At 36.7% G+C, this 13,816-nt stretch overlaps 1 protein-coding gene across 3 annotated transcripts in view; it reads left to right on the forward strand.

Annotated features, from left to right (window-relative positions):
* The window catches only part of AKT3 (AKT serine/threonine kinase 3), a 160,610-nt gene that overhangs the window by 89,761 nt on the left and 57,033 nt on the right, over positions 1-13,816 (forward strand). For all 3 annotated transcript variants that reach the window (XM_052806475.1, XM_052806476.1, XM_052806474.1), the window contains 2 exons: positions 7,634-7,745; positions 9,237-9,381. In XM_052806475.1, the coding sequence (XP_052662435.1) occupies positions 7,634-7,745; positions 9,237-9,381 (257 nt within the window). The remainder of the gene's footprint in view (positions 1-7,633; positions 7,746-9,236; positions 9,382-13,816) is intronic.

The raw sequence follows: 13,816 nt of genomic DNA on the forward strand, positions 1-13,816 counted from the left end.
ATGTGTAATGTACTGCATATGCAAATGCATCTATGGAAATTCGAACCCAAATCTAATGTGTATAACCAATATTACTGTCTGTGTTGGATGGGGAAATGTTTAGCTTTCTGGAAAACTGGACCAGTAATTTTCTTTGGGAGGCTTTCATATTACTTTATGAATGGTTTCTAGGTGGTATAGTTAGTATTCTGTCATTTGATTTAGAAGTTTGGATTCAGTTGTTGGCTTGGGTCATGAATGAAGATGAGTTCCTTGGTCTCATCCTTCCATTTTAATGGACAGTGCTTTCTCAGACACCAGTATAGCATACTGTAATTTCCAATTATCTCTAAATAGGGCCTGGTATGAGCATGGCAGGTCAAAGTTTATAGCCAGGTCTGAAAGTTTTTATGCTAGTGTGATACACCCAGTTGCATAAATAAAATTGTGGTATTTGCATGAAAGACAGAGAAGGATGTATAATTTTACTGTCTTCCATGAAAACAAACTAAACCCCAGGCAAAACCCGACAATAACATGCAGAAATCTCCTATTTTCATTCTCCCTCTTTGCATTAAGAGGCAAATGGCAAACTAATTGTAATGACAGAAAAACATGGATGCTACTTCAGTACTTTTGGGAGTATTGGAAATAAAAGTCTTTCCAGCATGATGGATGGACCCTTTTCAGCTTCAAGGAATATAATTAAGTTTTTTGTGTTTATTATGCACTCATATATGTTGTTGTATCATCAAAGCACATGTAAGTACTTGTCATGAGCCAGGCCCCACAGAAGTGGGATTTCAACCCATACAGAACAAAAAGTCAGTCCCTGCTCCAAAATACTAAAATTCCAAATATAAAACAAGGGACAGCAGATGGATGCAAACAGATGGGGGGAGTATGATAAAACAATGAGACAGTATTAGCCTGTAGTACAGGCAGTGGTCTCAGCACATCAACAACTAATCCATTGTCAAGGTTAGATTTTTACTTTCTTCTCCCTTCTTTTCTCTCTCCCTCCTTCCTTCCCCCCTGTTTTTTAAGACATGGTGAAGGAGAGTTTTAAGGAGGATTTAAAAGAGCACCACTATGGCAAACAGAGAGAAATTAGAAATGCTTTTGAGAAATGGTGCTGAAATTGAACAGTAGAAGGATGGCTGGCATTTTGATACTGAATAAAGAGTGATACCAAGGATGAGGGCAGGCTGTGGGGACAGACCATGTTGAAAAGCTACCTGTATTTGGTGTGATAGAGCTGGATAAGAAATGAGGAATGCAAAGAGGAGAGTGATAAGATCAAAGGGACAATGGAGAAAAATGATCTGTTCGACAGTTTTGGGGATGACGTTTTTAGGGGAAAACTGCATTTGTTGGGACCAAAGAAGGGATATTAAACTGTCATACTCCCCATAGATAAAATGTAGTGAGAAAGGACAGAGCCTTTTGGAAAGCCTCAGGAAAGCAGGTTTCCTCTAGGAAGTAGGTAAACGAGTGGGAGAGTCGAGAGAGGACCACGGTAAGGTTGTTTGTGGGGGTGTGTATACACATATATTTGTACATACATGTAAAAGCCATGGCTTTTCATATGTACATGAGCAAAAGCATGTGTACCTGTCTCAATGTTATGAAAATGGTGTATTAGTTCTGCTACTTGTCTACTACTTGTCTAACAAAAAAGGTCATCAGAGAAAAGCGTGGAACTGGAGTGCAGAGTAGCAGTAACGGAAAAAAGGTATTTGTCAGCAGTGTGTTCATTAAATTAAGTTTTGATGTGAGAAAGAAAAAAAAAATGGGAGTAGCAACTGATTAGGCAAAGGTTGGGACAAAAGTGTTTATCTTGTGAAGAAAAGACCAAGAGAAGAATAAGAAATCAAGGATAAATTGTAATACAAACAGATAGATACATAGGTAGATATAGGTATCTGTATATAGATAACAATGTATATATTTAAAAGTGCATATATTCTAAACAATACAAGCAATGATTTGATACTATTTCTTTTATATCATATGATAATCACAGGAAATTATCTTTTGTGCTAAAACTCAGCCTGTATTAGAAATAATTTCTCAAATATGCAACCTTCTGTTCATTTTTTAGTGCAATTTTTTATGGCTGCTTGTATGTTTAGTGTTCTTGTCTAGCCATATCAACAAATTCAGCTGAAGTTGAAAGCTTCTATATATGAAATAATAAAATGGTATTCATGTTCTTTCTATTTTTTATGCTGAATGAATGTATTTAGGAAAAAAACACTGGTGATTATAGGGTTAAAGTTATAGAATTCAAACTTTAAACTTTTTAATAAAATCTGAACAGATGATCTGTGCTTTTTTTTTTTGGAACTGGCAGGTTTCAGGCCCTCTAATTGGCTTCCCAGCTTTGCAGAGTAATTACAGCTTCAAGCAAACTTTGTCATCTGTGGTTCAGAATGGTGTAAAGTAAACAGAACGTTTTGAAATACAGTTTGTAGTTAGAGTTGCTCAGGAGAGTTTAACTAGCATAACTACTTAATTTAGATAGTAGCAGTTATTTGAAAAAGATAGTCTAACATTTTAGAATTGTCAGGTTGTTTGTGGATATGGAGATGAAAGTTAACCTCTGGTATGTACCTGACTTTTTTTTTGTTGTTTTAAAAAGAGAAGTTCAATACTTGAGAAACATCCGTTGCATTTCTTTATACTGGTTTTATTTCATTTTTTTCCATTTTCTGTATAGATCCAAAAATGGCCGAATGAGTGCTACAGACTTGTTGGAACAGAGTTGTCAGTTTCTGTTACTGATTTTCATATTCTGCTGCTTCGAACAAGTGTTCTCCCCCAAGGTTTTTCATCCCCTCTAATATTAAAGGGGAAGATTCTCATGACTGATGTTTAATCCCAGCAAGACAGAAAGCTTTAGGATTAAAATGTGTAATTCCAAGTTGTAGATGGCTAGCATACAAGAACACAAAGTTGAGTCTGTCTGTTTACTGGCTTACTCATCTTTTTAAATGATAATTTAGACTTCCAACTGTTTTGAGTTGAGATTCAGCCCTTTAATTACATATGTTTATGTATAGTAGCAAACTTGAAGACATTATGGTAGAGTGTTCTCTACTCTTGGTAATGACCCAACTATCACTCGAGCATTTGGAGCCAGCTCTCAGTAGCCAGTTTCACTCATTCTTCTGTGATTTTGTAGTTTCCAAACTATTCTCTCTGTCTAAAACTACTATGGTTTTTCCAGCAATTAGTAGAAAAATATTTTGGTAATTAGCAGTAACTGTGTATTACAGCACTTATTCATCTTAATAGATCCCCCCCCCCCCCAGCTGTAGGTGAAAGGCATTTACAAACAAGTTTTTATTCATGTTGCAGTCATGACAGGAATGTTGTTTATCCCATACATTTGTGTACAGCAGCACATGAAGCATGTGGGTGTACTAGGTATCAGCAGACTTCAGTTACTTTTATCTACTTGAGAAGGATGGGTAGCACACCACTTTTAGAAATACATTGGTCCTCCACTTCTTTCTGAAATTCTTTTTGCTTCAGAAGGGAAGGATACAAACATACTCAATTTTAATCTTCCACAAGGAAATTAAATCTTTAGCCACTTTTAACAGAATATGAAGAAAGCGCATTGAGTTTTGCTAGATTTTATTTTTCAGTAGCATTCTTCAGTGATAATGAAATGGCATTTTTGGTTTTTTATGTTTTCAGTGCCATTTTCAGTTGCTAAGGTATTTTTTAGTACCTTTAATTGATTTAGTTAATCATCTGTAATGAAATCATAGAGAGTAAATACTCTTTGGTAGTTACAGAGCTTAGTATATACATCCATATGTTTTGTTCTTGTTAATAATGCGCATCATCACTTTGAGGACTGTCTGAAAAAATTAATATAGATAGTACCAATAATATGTCTATATATTAGATACAGATTTACATAATGTACATACTAATATGTAGTATAAAATTTATTACACTATATATAGTATACTATCTATATAGGTAAAGACTGTATTATAGATAGCATTTGGACATAGACAGGCTTAATTTTGTTAGTTTCAGTTTTTGCGTGCTTGAGTTGGCAAACTTAAATTAATGCCATTTTAATGTATGCATTTGCAATCAGAAAATGAATGGTGAAATTAAAAGTCTTCGGCTCCATTACAGGCACTGGAGAGGATGTGCTTTTTAACTGGTACAGACTTTTCTGCAGACTTGACTCTCTACCTTTTTGCCATCAGATTATCCTAACAGTCACCTCACTTTTCTGTCCCTGGCAGCTTCTTTTATCTCCGTTCTCCGAAACTACCTACTCTAGTTCAGCTATACTCAAGCTATCTCCAAGTTTTTCTTTCTCACACAGGTTCCAGTCTTTTTCCTGTCTGATTTCAACTCTTCTCCCTTTATACCCTAGTCTCTTTTTTCCCAACATCTCTTCTGTAAATAACTTGCTGTATGCCATCTTTCTGTATTGGATTTTGCCTCAATGAGGTAGTTGCTATTTCATATTATATAAGGAATAGGATGAGGTATTATGAATATAGGAGAAAGCTCTCTATTTAGCAGGTGTAGAGGCAGGATATAGCTGTAGCCTCTGGATTGTACTCAATGCATAGATTTTCAATGACTTTATGCTTTAGTAATTGTTATTGTAATTTTTTTACCCTCCTCCCACTGCACTGTTATCCCTCCCACATGTAGTGTGACCAGATGCCTTACATTTTCACAGGAATACTAAGAGGATATCGAAGGTCTTGGTTTGCCAAGTTTTAAGTCTCGTCTCCAGAAGTAGTATTTTCCAGCAGTGTGCAGCTTTAGGCATACACCCAGCAAATAAAATTTCAGCCTACATGATTGAAGTGTGATAGGATTAAAGATGAGATGAGGTTTCGTCAGGAGTAAGATAAGATAATCTTAGAGCAGACAATGCTTCTAGTCTCCTCTGTTACGAAGGTAGCCCAACACCTTCCTTAGAGCTACAGCTGAGGAAGTTAAGAAAACAAAATAGCCTGTTAACCCTAGCCTCACCGTCATTATGATCATAACTTGGACTTCAACCATATCCCTGAAGATGGGGGTTTCTTTGATCTCATGAGTAATATTTGCATCCAGCTACAAGCCTGGTTAAGTATTCCAAGCAGCTCTACTTCATCGTGCTACCCAAGTTCCTGTCATCTGCTTCTGTCCTCCTTGTTTCTCTTCTAGCTTTTCTGTTAAACTCCCTCTTCCTGTGTCCATCCTGCTGTAGCTCTTTCCTCTGAATGTTGAGGATGGCTCTCATCCCGTCCAAGACCTAGCTGAGTTTATAAAAGCAGTGAGGTTGGATTACTGTTTCTCTTTTGAGTCTCCACAGTGTATGCAGGTTTGTTAAATGTAATGTCATCTCCTTGACCAGAACAGTCTGACTTACATATTCACCATACATCTATAAATTATTATGTAAGTTTGTGCATCAAGGAGTACACACCTGCATAGTGCAATAATTACTTTATTCCTCTTTTTGTTTTTTATACATGTGTCTGTCAAGCTTTTGAGGTGTTCTGCTAAGCTGCAGAGAAAAATCCTATCAACAGACATACCCACTTCCACTCTTTGCTTTTTCAAGTAAAAAAATTGCAGTATGCATGAAAGTTCTTAAATCAAGGCATCCTCACAAAGACACCCCTAATATCAGTTCTTTCATGCCTATATTAAGGATGGTTCAGTACAAGTAAGTCTGCTGATACTTTCTCTGGCTTTATATTATGGAAACAGAGTCCATTTCTTAGATAATTGTGTCCCAAATTGTTTAGGTGTTCAGGCATACAAATCAATGCCTTGAACTAAGGCTTTAAGCTTGTTATGAGCTAGCAATATTAAAGAGAGTTGCTTTAATGTATTTTCAGTATGCAGTTGCATTTCAGGAGGTCAGCTATTGAGTGTGCATCTTGTACAATTAATACCAGCAACAAAGGTGTAAGAGAGAAAGCAAAAGCAGGGTAGAGGATACTTACGTATGTTGGGTGTTTAGAAATTTGCTGGGTCTGATGCAGTTCCTTGGAGAATATTTAAAATGCATTCCTGTAAAATTGGAGATGATGGTTGAGGTTTCAGGACCCTGAATTTGTGAAGAAAAAATATGTCAAGCCAATGTAATTTATTTCTGTAAAAGAACAGTATGCCTTGTGAAGTGGTACATGTCATATAACATGACTTCTGTAAAGTGTTGACATTAACTGAAACAAATAAAATGTAATTCACCAAGAATAAGTGCAAGGTTTTATGCTAAAGAATAGTCAACTACATCAGTAAAAGGTGGGGGTCAACTGGTAGGCGGTAGCTCTACCGAAAGGAAGTTACAGCGGATTGTAAGTGAACAGGAATTCTGTTGCCATATTCATTATTGATTGATTTGTGAACCTGATGAATAATTTTAGATCACACATTTGATCTGGATCAGCTTTGAACAAGTGAGAGCATTCTAGAACATGAGATGTGATGTTCGTGTCTGTTTTGTGGTAGCTGCAGGAAAACAAATTACACTTTTGACAGAGTAACCTTAACTTCACAAAAATGTTTAAATATATTTGCATGAGTAAAGAGTTCTAGTAGGTCAGTGTTTTGCAGATGTAATGTTTAGTGCAGTATGCTACATCATAAAATCTAATACACAGTCTCACTGAACCATTGCCTGAATTACCAGTGTTGTGGTCCTGTGACAAAGGAGTAATAGGCAGTCTACTGTATGTCTAGAATTCTGTGACAAGGAAGATCTTGATCTGTAGGCACAACCTGTGAGGACAGATTGGTTGAACTGATTTAGGCCAGAGAAGACTGCAGAGATGAAATAGTGTTCAAATGTCTAAAAGGGATAGCTGCTGAAAAGACAAAATAATTTAGTCAATAGGGCAAGAAACAATATGCTTAAATGATAGTAACAGTTGCATTAAATGCTAGGAAAAATCTTCCAACTATAAAAATAATTAATTTTCTCATAGTTGGATGGAATAGTTTGCTTACAGAGGTTTTGAAATTACTACTTTTCAGGAATTGTAGAAAGAATTTAAAGAAATACTTATGAGAAATAGCATAGGTAGACCTCATTCTGCGCTGGGGCACAAAGAGAACTAGATTTCCTGGGCAGCCCCACTGGGGGTGTGTGTGGGGTTATTCTATATTTAATAATCAGGCTAGTTTCAACATCTGAGTTTTCTCAGATAGGGTATTTTACAATAAACCTAATCCTGAAGTGACAGTAGCGTGGGTAATTGTGGCATGGTTACCATTGAAGGGAAAATGTCATATTCCTCCTGCCAGGTACAGATGGAAAAATGTGCCTGTAGCTACTGCTGTTACCTTGGCATACTAGAGCAATCCGGGATCTCATACTCTTCTTACCCTCATAACACAGACCTAGTTTGCAAATGGAGATTGCGCTTTGTATGTGGGCAACAAGTTCCATCAATTCCTCTGACTGCTTTCTTCACCTTATGATTATTACCTGCTACCTTTTGTTCAAGCCCATGGTTATATTGCCATTCTGTATTTCCTTATACATGCTGGATACATGCTGGGTGGGTATACATAAGCTATATGTATTTTTATCTAAGTAATTTTGTTTGCTTGTCACCCATTAACTGGCAATGTATAAAAGAGGCAATGTCATGTATTTCTCTAGAATGTCAACTAATGAAAACAGAGCGACCAAAGCCAAACACGTTCATTATCAGATGTCTTCAGTGGACTACTGTCATAGAGAGGACGTTCCATGTAGACACTCCGGAGGAACGGTGAGGGTTTTATTTTTGTTTTGCCTTCTGTGTTCTTTATGCAGAAGCCTTGGCACAGTCTCTGCTGGGACTGCACAACGATCAGCACTTGGAACTGTGACATTCTGAGCACATCTGAACAGTTACTTGAAGAATTTATACGTCCGCTTCTGTAAAATATTATCTGAGCTCATAGCTAGTGTAAGAGTTGCCTGTGAGTAGGTGGGATGAGTGTGTTGAAATAAGCCAAAACTATGTCATGATATGTCTCTGAAGTGTTAAACTTTCAACAATGGAAGCATGCATTGAAGTATTTTCCAGCCTCGCTGTCTTAAATTTTCCTTTTACTCATCTTAATATGCTCTTTTTTGGCACAGAAAGCAGTATGTTTGTTATAATTTGTTTGCTTAGTAGTTTTTCTTGTTTCAGTAAATATAGACAAACTCTTAAGAATTAACTTTTTTGATGCATCAAAAGCGTGTAGGAGATATGGGATTGTGTACCTTGCTAAAACGTTATAGACTGTGTCTCTGGTTAGATGCGCTGAGTCGTCCCACTGTGGGCATCTGTCCTGTTGAGACTAATACTATGATTTGGCTTTATTCATATTGTTTGTATCAATAAATAACCAACGACTTTGCTTTTTCTGTTGTTTCTCTTTCATTAGTATATTCACTTAGAATTTTTTAAATTCTGCCTTGGTACTGTTTCTCCACCCTATCTTTCTTCTGTGTATGTGGTGTAGTACCTCCTACTGCATTCAGTAATACCACCAGACTCCTCCCATATCCCTTGCTAGCTGAGCAAAAAGCAGCAGGTACTGCACTTGGTGTGGGGCTACGGCATGCTGATGGGCCGGCTGGTGTATTTGTGCTGGTAGCCAGCACACAGAATAGTCATGGGCTCAGCTGCCCCTGCTTGTCCCTCCACAGAAACCCTCATCTGGGCCTGCCCCTCTGTGCAGCCACTGGTTTTTATGATGCTTGTAGGAATTTAATTATCTTTGAGGGCCTCTTTCTCAGGGGAATTTGAAATTAGCCAACATGTTGAGTTTTAAGAGGAGACAGACAAGGAGGTGAACACAGGGCATGGTTTAATAAATCTTGTTTATTTTCTGTGAAAATGTCTTGCAGAGAGGGGGAATACCAAAAAGTCTCTTAAAATAGCAAGTTATTATCAGATAGTATCGGATAGGAGATGACATTCTATGCTCTGAGCTGTATTAGACCTGGACCACGTGCTTTCAGGTTTTCACTATTAAAATATTCACAAAATCAGACACTGGTAATTCTTGAAATCAACTGTGCAGTGATCCTTTTTGATGCTGGTCAACTTCCCTGCCTTTAACGTAATGCAGAATTTGGAAGGAAATTGAAGTGATTATATGAGTCTTCTGCTGTGTAACATGAGAATTAAACATTGAAGCAATGTAGCATGTGAAAAACATTATAAACCATTTATTTGGATGTATTTTATGAGTTTCTAATAGGGGTGTTGGCTTGTTCATGATAGGGAAGAATGGACAGAAGCAATCCAGGCTGTAGCAGACAGACTTCAGAGGCAAGAAGAGGAGAGGATGAACTGTAGTCCAACTTCACAGATAGACAATATAGGAGAAGAAGAGATGGATGCTTCAACAACCCATCATAAAAGAAAGGTAATGACGTTAAAAAATAACTGACAAGACTAATATGTAAATAACTTTTGTAGAATGGTCTAGTTGGGTAAAACAATATACAGGGAATAGTATTTCTACATAAATTTCAGTGTATTACAAGCATAGAAGTACTTGTTTTATTTCAATAAAGCTGAACTGCTCTAGTTTTATTTATTTGTTATGCTATCTGATACAGCACTTCTGAAAAACAAAGTTCAACTGTTCAGGCACATGTTAACATTCTGCTTATTGTTTGAATATTATTTTAATCTTTTCCTTTTTTGTTTGTTTACTCTTCTGGAAGTATGGTAATAAAATATTTTCTTTAGACAAGTAGATTTGCCCCTTTTCTCATGCAAATAATACCCAGTACAAATTAGATAATTTGCATGAGAAAGGCTAGCAGGATTTGGCTTTTAATGACCTTGTTTTTTGCTATCTGGGAAAATAACTCTGCTTTAGTTTTCAATGAAGTAAGAGAATACAATGTTTTATTTTTTTGCAGTTCTTCACAGCTTTTGGTGTAAGTAGAAGTATGTACATGGTTGGCTGTAACATACTTGTATACCCAAAGTCAACAGGACAAACACACAACTAAGTGCATGTTTTAAAGATTCAGTGCCACACAAAAATTTGCTTATTATTTTGTGTTTCCATTTTGTCCTGTGTTTCTGTAAGTACGGACTACTCTTGAAGAATGGATCATTCAAACAGTTGTCTTTCATTTACTATACAGGATTGACATGGCTCAAGAAATGCATTGAAATTGCATGAGAAATAATAACCTGTTTCTATAGGACTGGCTTCATTCTTTCTAGCTTGGAAGTGAAACCTGTAGAAAACTAAGTGGAAGTCTGCTGACAGAGCAAAATAGTCTTAGAGCTAATGTAACTGAATGCCTTTGAATGGTGAACAATGAAAAGAAATAGTGAACGTGTGCCTTTACTGATAGAGCATGTTTTGTTCATTGCACTATACGAAGCAACAATCATAGAAAAATCAGTGCCTGAAAACTATACCCTTATGAATATAACAAAGGTGTCATAGGAAATCTCAGTTCTACCATGTCCTAACTTTTGAGAACTTGAGTTTACAGTGCAAACATAGCTCATAGCTCTTCCATGTTTTCATTGTATGCAATTTTCTAGCCTTTTTCTGTTATAGCAAAAGGTAAAACCTCATTATATACAGCTGTAACAATACTCTCATCATACATTGTCAGGTTGACATTGAACTTTTAGCTTTGCAGCATCGGTGTTTAATGATTGTGCTCCAGGGTAAAATATGATAAGTAACACCAAGACAGAGGCAGCATTTGAGATGTGTCAGTCTTTCTGAAAGGCAGCACGATTATGTGGAAGGGATTTGGATTTGCTCTATTAAAGAACTGAGCACTATTCCAAGCCCATGTATCCTCTTAGCGGAGTACAAAACCACTGCATAACAACAAGCGTTTTCAAGGTGTCAAAATTAATGCTGTCTAATATAAGTAGTTTAACTGGAATGTATGCTTTCCTTGTTCACAGTGCAGTGCATTTTCCCATACAACAAAAGGGGTTGTGGGAACAGGAGGAGTAGGAAGATCAGTTTTGTTTCTGTCTTGCTGCTTACACTTTAAAAAATGCTGAAATAAGATGCCGGGACAGTGCATGTGCAGTGCTGCAGAATATTTAATGACTTTGGCAACAAGCCAAAAGCAAACTCTACAAAACAAAGGTGAAATGAAAAACGGTGATATTCAACACCTAATAATAGAGCAGAATGGAGTTTTTGTAGCCAGTGAAGAGCATACTAATGACCGTAAGGATCTTTTTTTTTTTCCGCAACTCAAAATCCCACTGCAGATTTCTGACTGTTGGAAGACTTTAGCGAAAGGTTTTCAGAAGGTTTTGGAATCAAAAATGTTAAGTGACTATAATGACGGGGAGTTGTCACTCCCTCTGTGTTAACTGAAATTGGGAAAATACATTTTTTTAGAACTGTTTCTGTTTTGTAGAAAGAAATGTTTCTGAAAAGCTTCTCTTTAAGCTTTTGTGGTTGTTAATATAATCATAACCATTTCAGTTATAATGACTTAATGCATTTTTATTGCATATTTTTGGTAATGGATTTTTTTTCATTTCAGGGATTTTTTTGCACAATGTGTCCTACAGGCTTGTTTTGTCACCTGATTTTACATCTAAGCCCAGTGAATTTTGCTTGTGCATGCGCCAGATGGTATACATATGAGTAGAAGAGCATAATCAGATTAAGAAATGAGAGAGAAGAGTGGGCCTGTTCTTCTCTAAAAAGGTAGCAAAAGGTTTACGAAGAAAACAGTCTTTAGGATGTGGAACTTGATTTGAACAGACATGACAGCAGCGTCCCTGGCCAGATTAACTGGAAGAACCAAAAGCACTTTTTTTTTCCCCCCAATTATTTTTAATGGTGTCAATGTGCCACTTAAGTTTTACAGTAATAGCATCACTAAAATTTGGAACACTAGAAATTCTTAGCAAACTGCTTTTATTTCTTGCTGTACTGTTCCTTGTAAGTAGAGTTTCTTCCTGATGAAGTTAGATGAAAACTCCAAGTGGTATAATCTTTGTGCAAATCAGGAATTTTAAAAAATTATTTCCTTGTAGGAATTTTCAACACCTGTAGTAAGGTGTATTTTTTTTAACAGATCATCCACAGGGGAGTAAATACGCTTTACAGAAGGCTGAACATTATATGGTTCTTTGGGTGATGCAGTTTCCTGTAACTTCATTGCTTTTCCTTTGTTTACAAATCTGTTTTCCAGGGTGCAGGATAAGTAAAGAATAGATTTTTCAGAGGAAACCAAAAGTAATGTAATGAGGAAAAAGATTCAATCCTCAGAGTTCAGTAGGAATGAAAAAGGTGGGAAAATCATCAAGGAGAAAGAATCCAATCTTATGGGAGCCTCTAAACTTGCTTACCAACATCCCTCAGGTTTAGGAAGTATTTCCATTTTTCCACCAGTTTTCAGTACACCCTTAGCTATGGCATCTGTGTTTTTATCTCCCAAGGTCTTGTGTTCTTTGGCAGACTTTTTGAGTTACCCTGCACTGTGTATCATCTCTAAGCCTTCTGCTGAGCTTCTGAAGAATGAGAGCATCAGGAGACTTTATTCTTAGAACTAGCACTACTGCCATAACCTGCTGTTAAGCCACAGCTCAAAATCTTGCAAACCTATTACCTTGCGTTTATAAATATACATATAATTTTTAACTTGTTTTCACTGAGCTTGCAGCTAGATTCATGACTGCTTTGATGAACATTATGTAAGCAAATTTTGGGTGAATGAGTCTTTTGGTTTGACTGGCTTGCTGCCCTTAGCATGAAACCCATGTCTGTGATCAGTCGAGCCAAGATCCTCCTCCTGTGTGTGGGCAAAGGGCTGCTTTTCTGAGCTGGTTTTATTCAGACTCTGATGGTCCTTCTCTTAAGTCCAGCCTCTCAAAGATGATCAGAAGTATGGGAAAAAGTTACCCCTTTGAGGCTACTTATGATCCCGTAAATTTTTGACTGTTAGAAGTGATAAGTTGTTGTAGTCACTAACTCAGTATTCTTTATCAGTAAAGCTGTTAGCCATTCTTTGTCGGGGAACATGATAGCTTATGACTGAAGATACGGAGGATTCTGCCCTGAATTACTCATCTTCCACCTGAAGTGTGTTTTGAATGCATTTTGGATTTTTCATGTGTTTTTGTCAATTTTCACTGCTTTAGCACACAGGCAGTTGTTTTTGCTTGATGGTTATATAGAACTATTGAAGTAGATAACCTGACTTTCCAAAGTACTGACTGTGATATTTGAAAAGACTTACCTTTAGTTGATTAAGTACTAGTAGCCACATAGTGTTTGGACACAACTTTACATACTACATCATGCATCACTAATTGTAACACATTATACTAGTTTTTGGAAAAGTTGACCATTTAAGGATTTGTCTGTGGTCATAAACTTTAACTTTACACTCACTTGTGTAAAGTGAGTTTGCTTTAGGTAAAAAGTATACTGAGCCTTAGAAATCTGTTACTCATATTTCTTACTGGGATAAATGCAGTTTTGTTCTTCCTGATGTGAGGTGCTTTTGGCAGCAAAACAAAATCTGTCACTGCAAAATATTTAAGTAAGTTTACATGTGAGCAAAGAATGGAATTCACCAAGGATAGTTTGCGTAGAAGCTACCAATCAACCATGACATGGGAAAAAGATTTAATTCCTGCTGATATAGCTAGAAAATTGATAGATGGAAAGCATCTTCTCTTTAATAAAGCTTTGAAATATCCGGCTATCCAGGTGTTACCTAAAGTAGTCTGTTGGAGACCTTTTGCAGCTTTTAAGTTGCAGGCTGAACACAAAAGCTAAGGAAAGCTAAGGAATTACGGCATTAAAGTGATTGATGGAACTTCAATTCTGCCCCTTATGT

Source organism: Harpia harpyja, chromosome 13 (assembly GCF_026419915.1).
Source record: "Harpia harpyja isolate bHarHar1 chromosome 13, bHarHar1 primary haplotype, whole genome shotgun sequence".
Lineage (NCBI taxonomy): Eukaryota > Metazoa > Chordata > Aves > Accipitriformes > Accipitridae > Harpia > Harpia harpyja.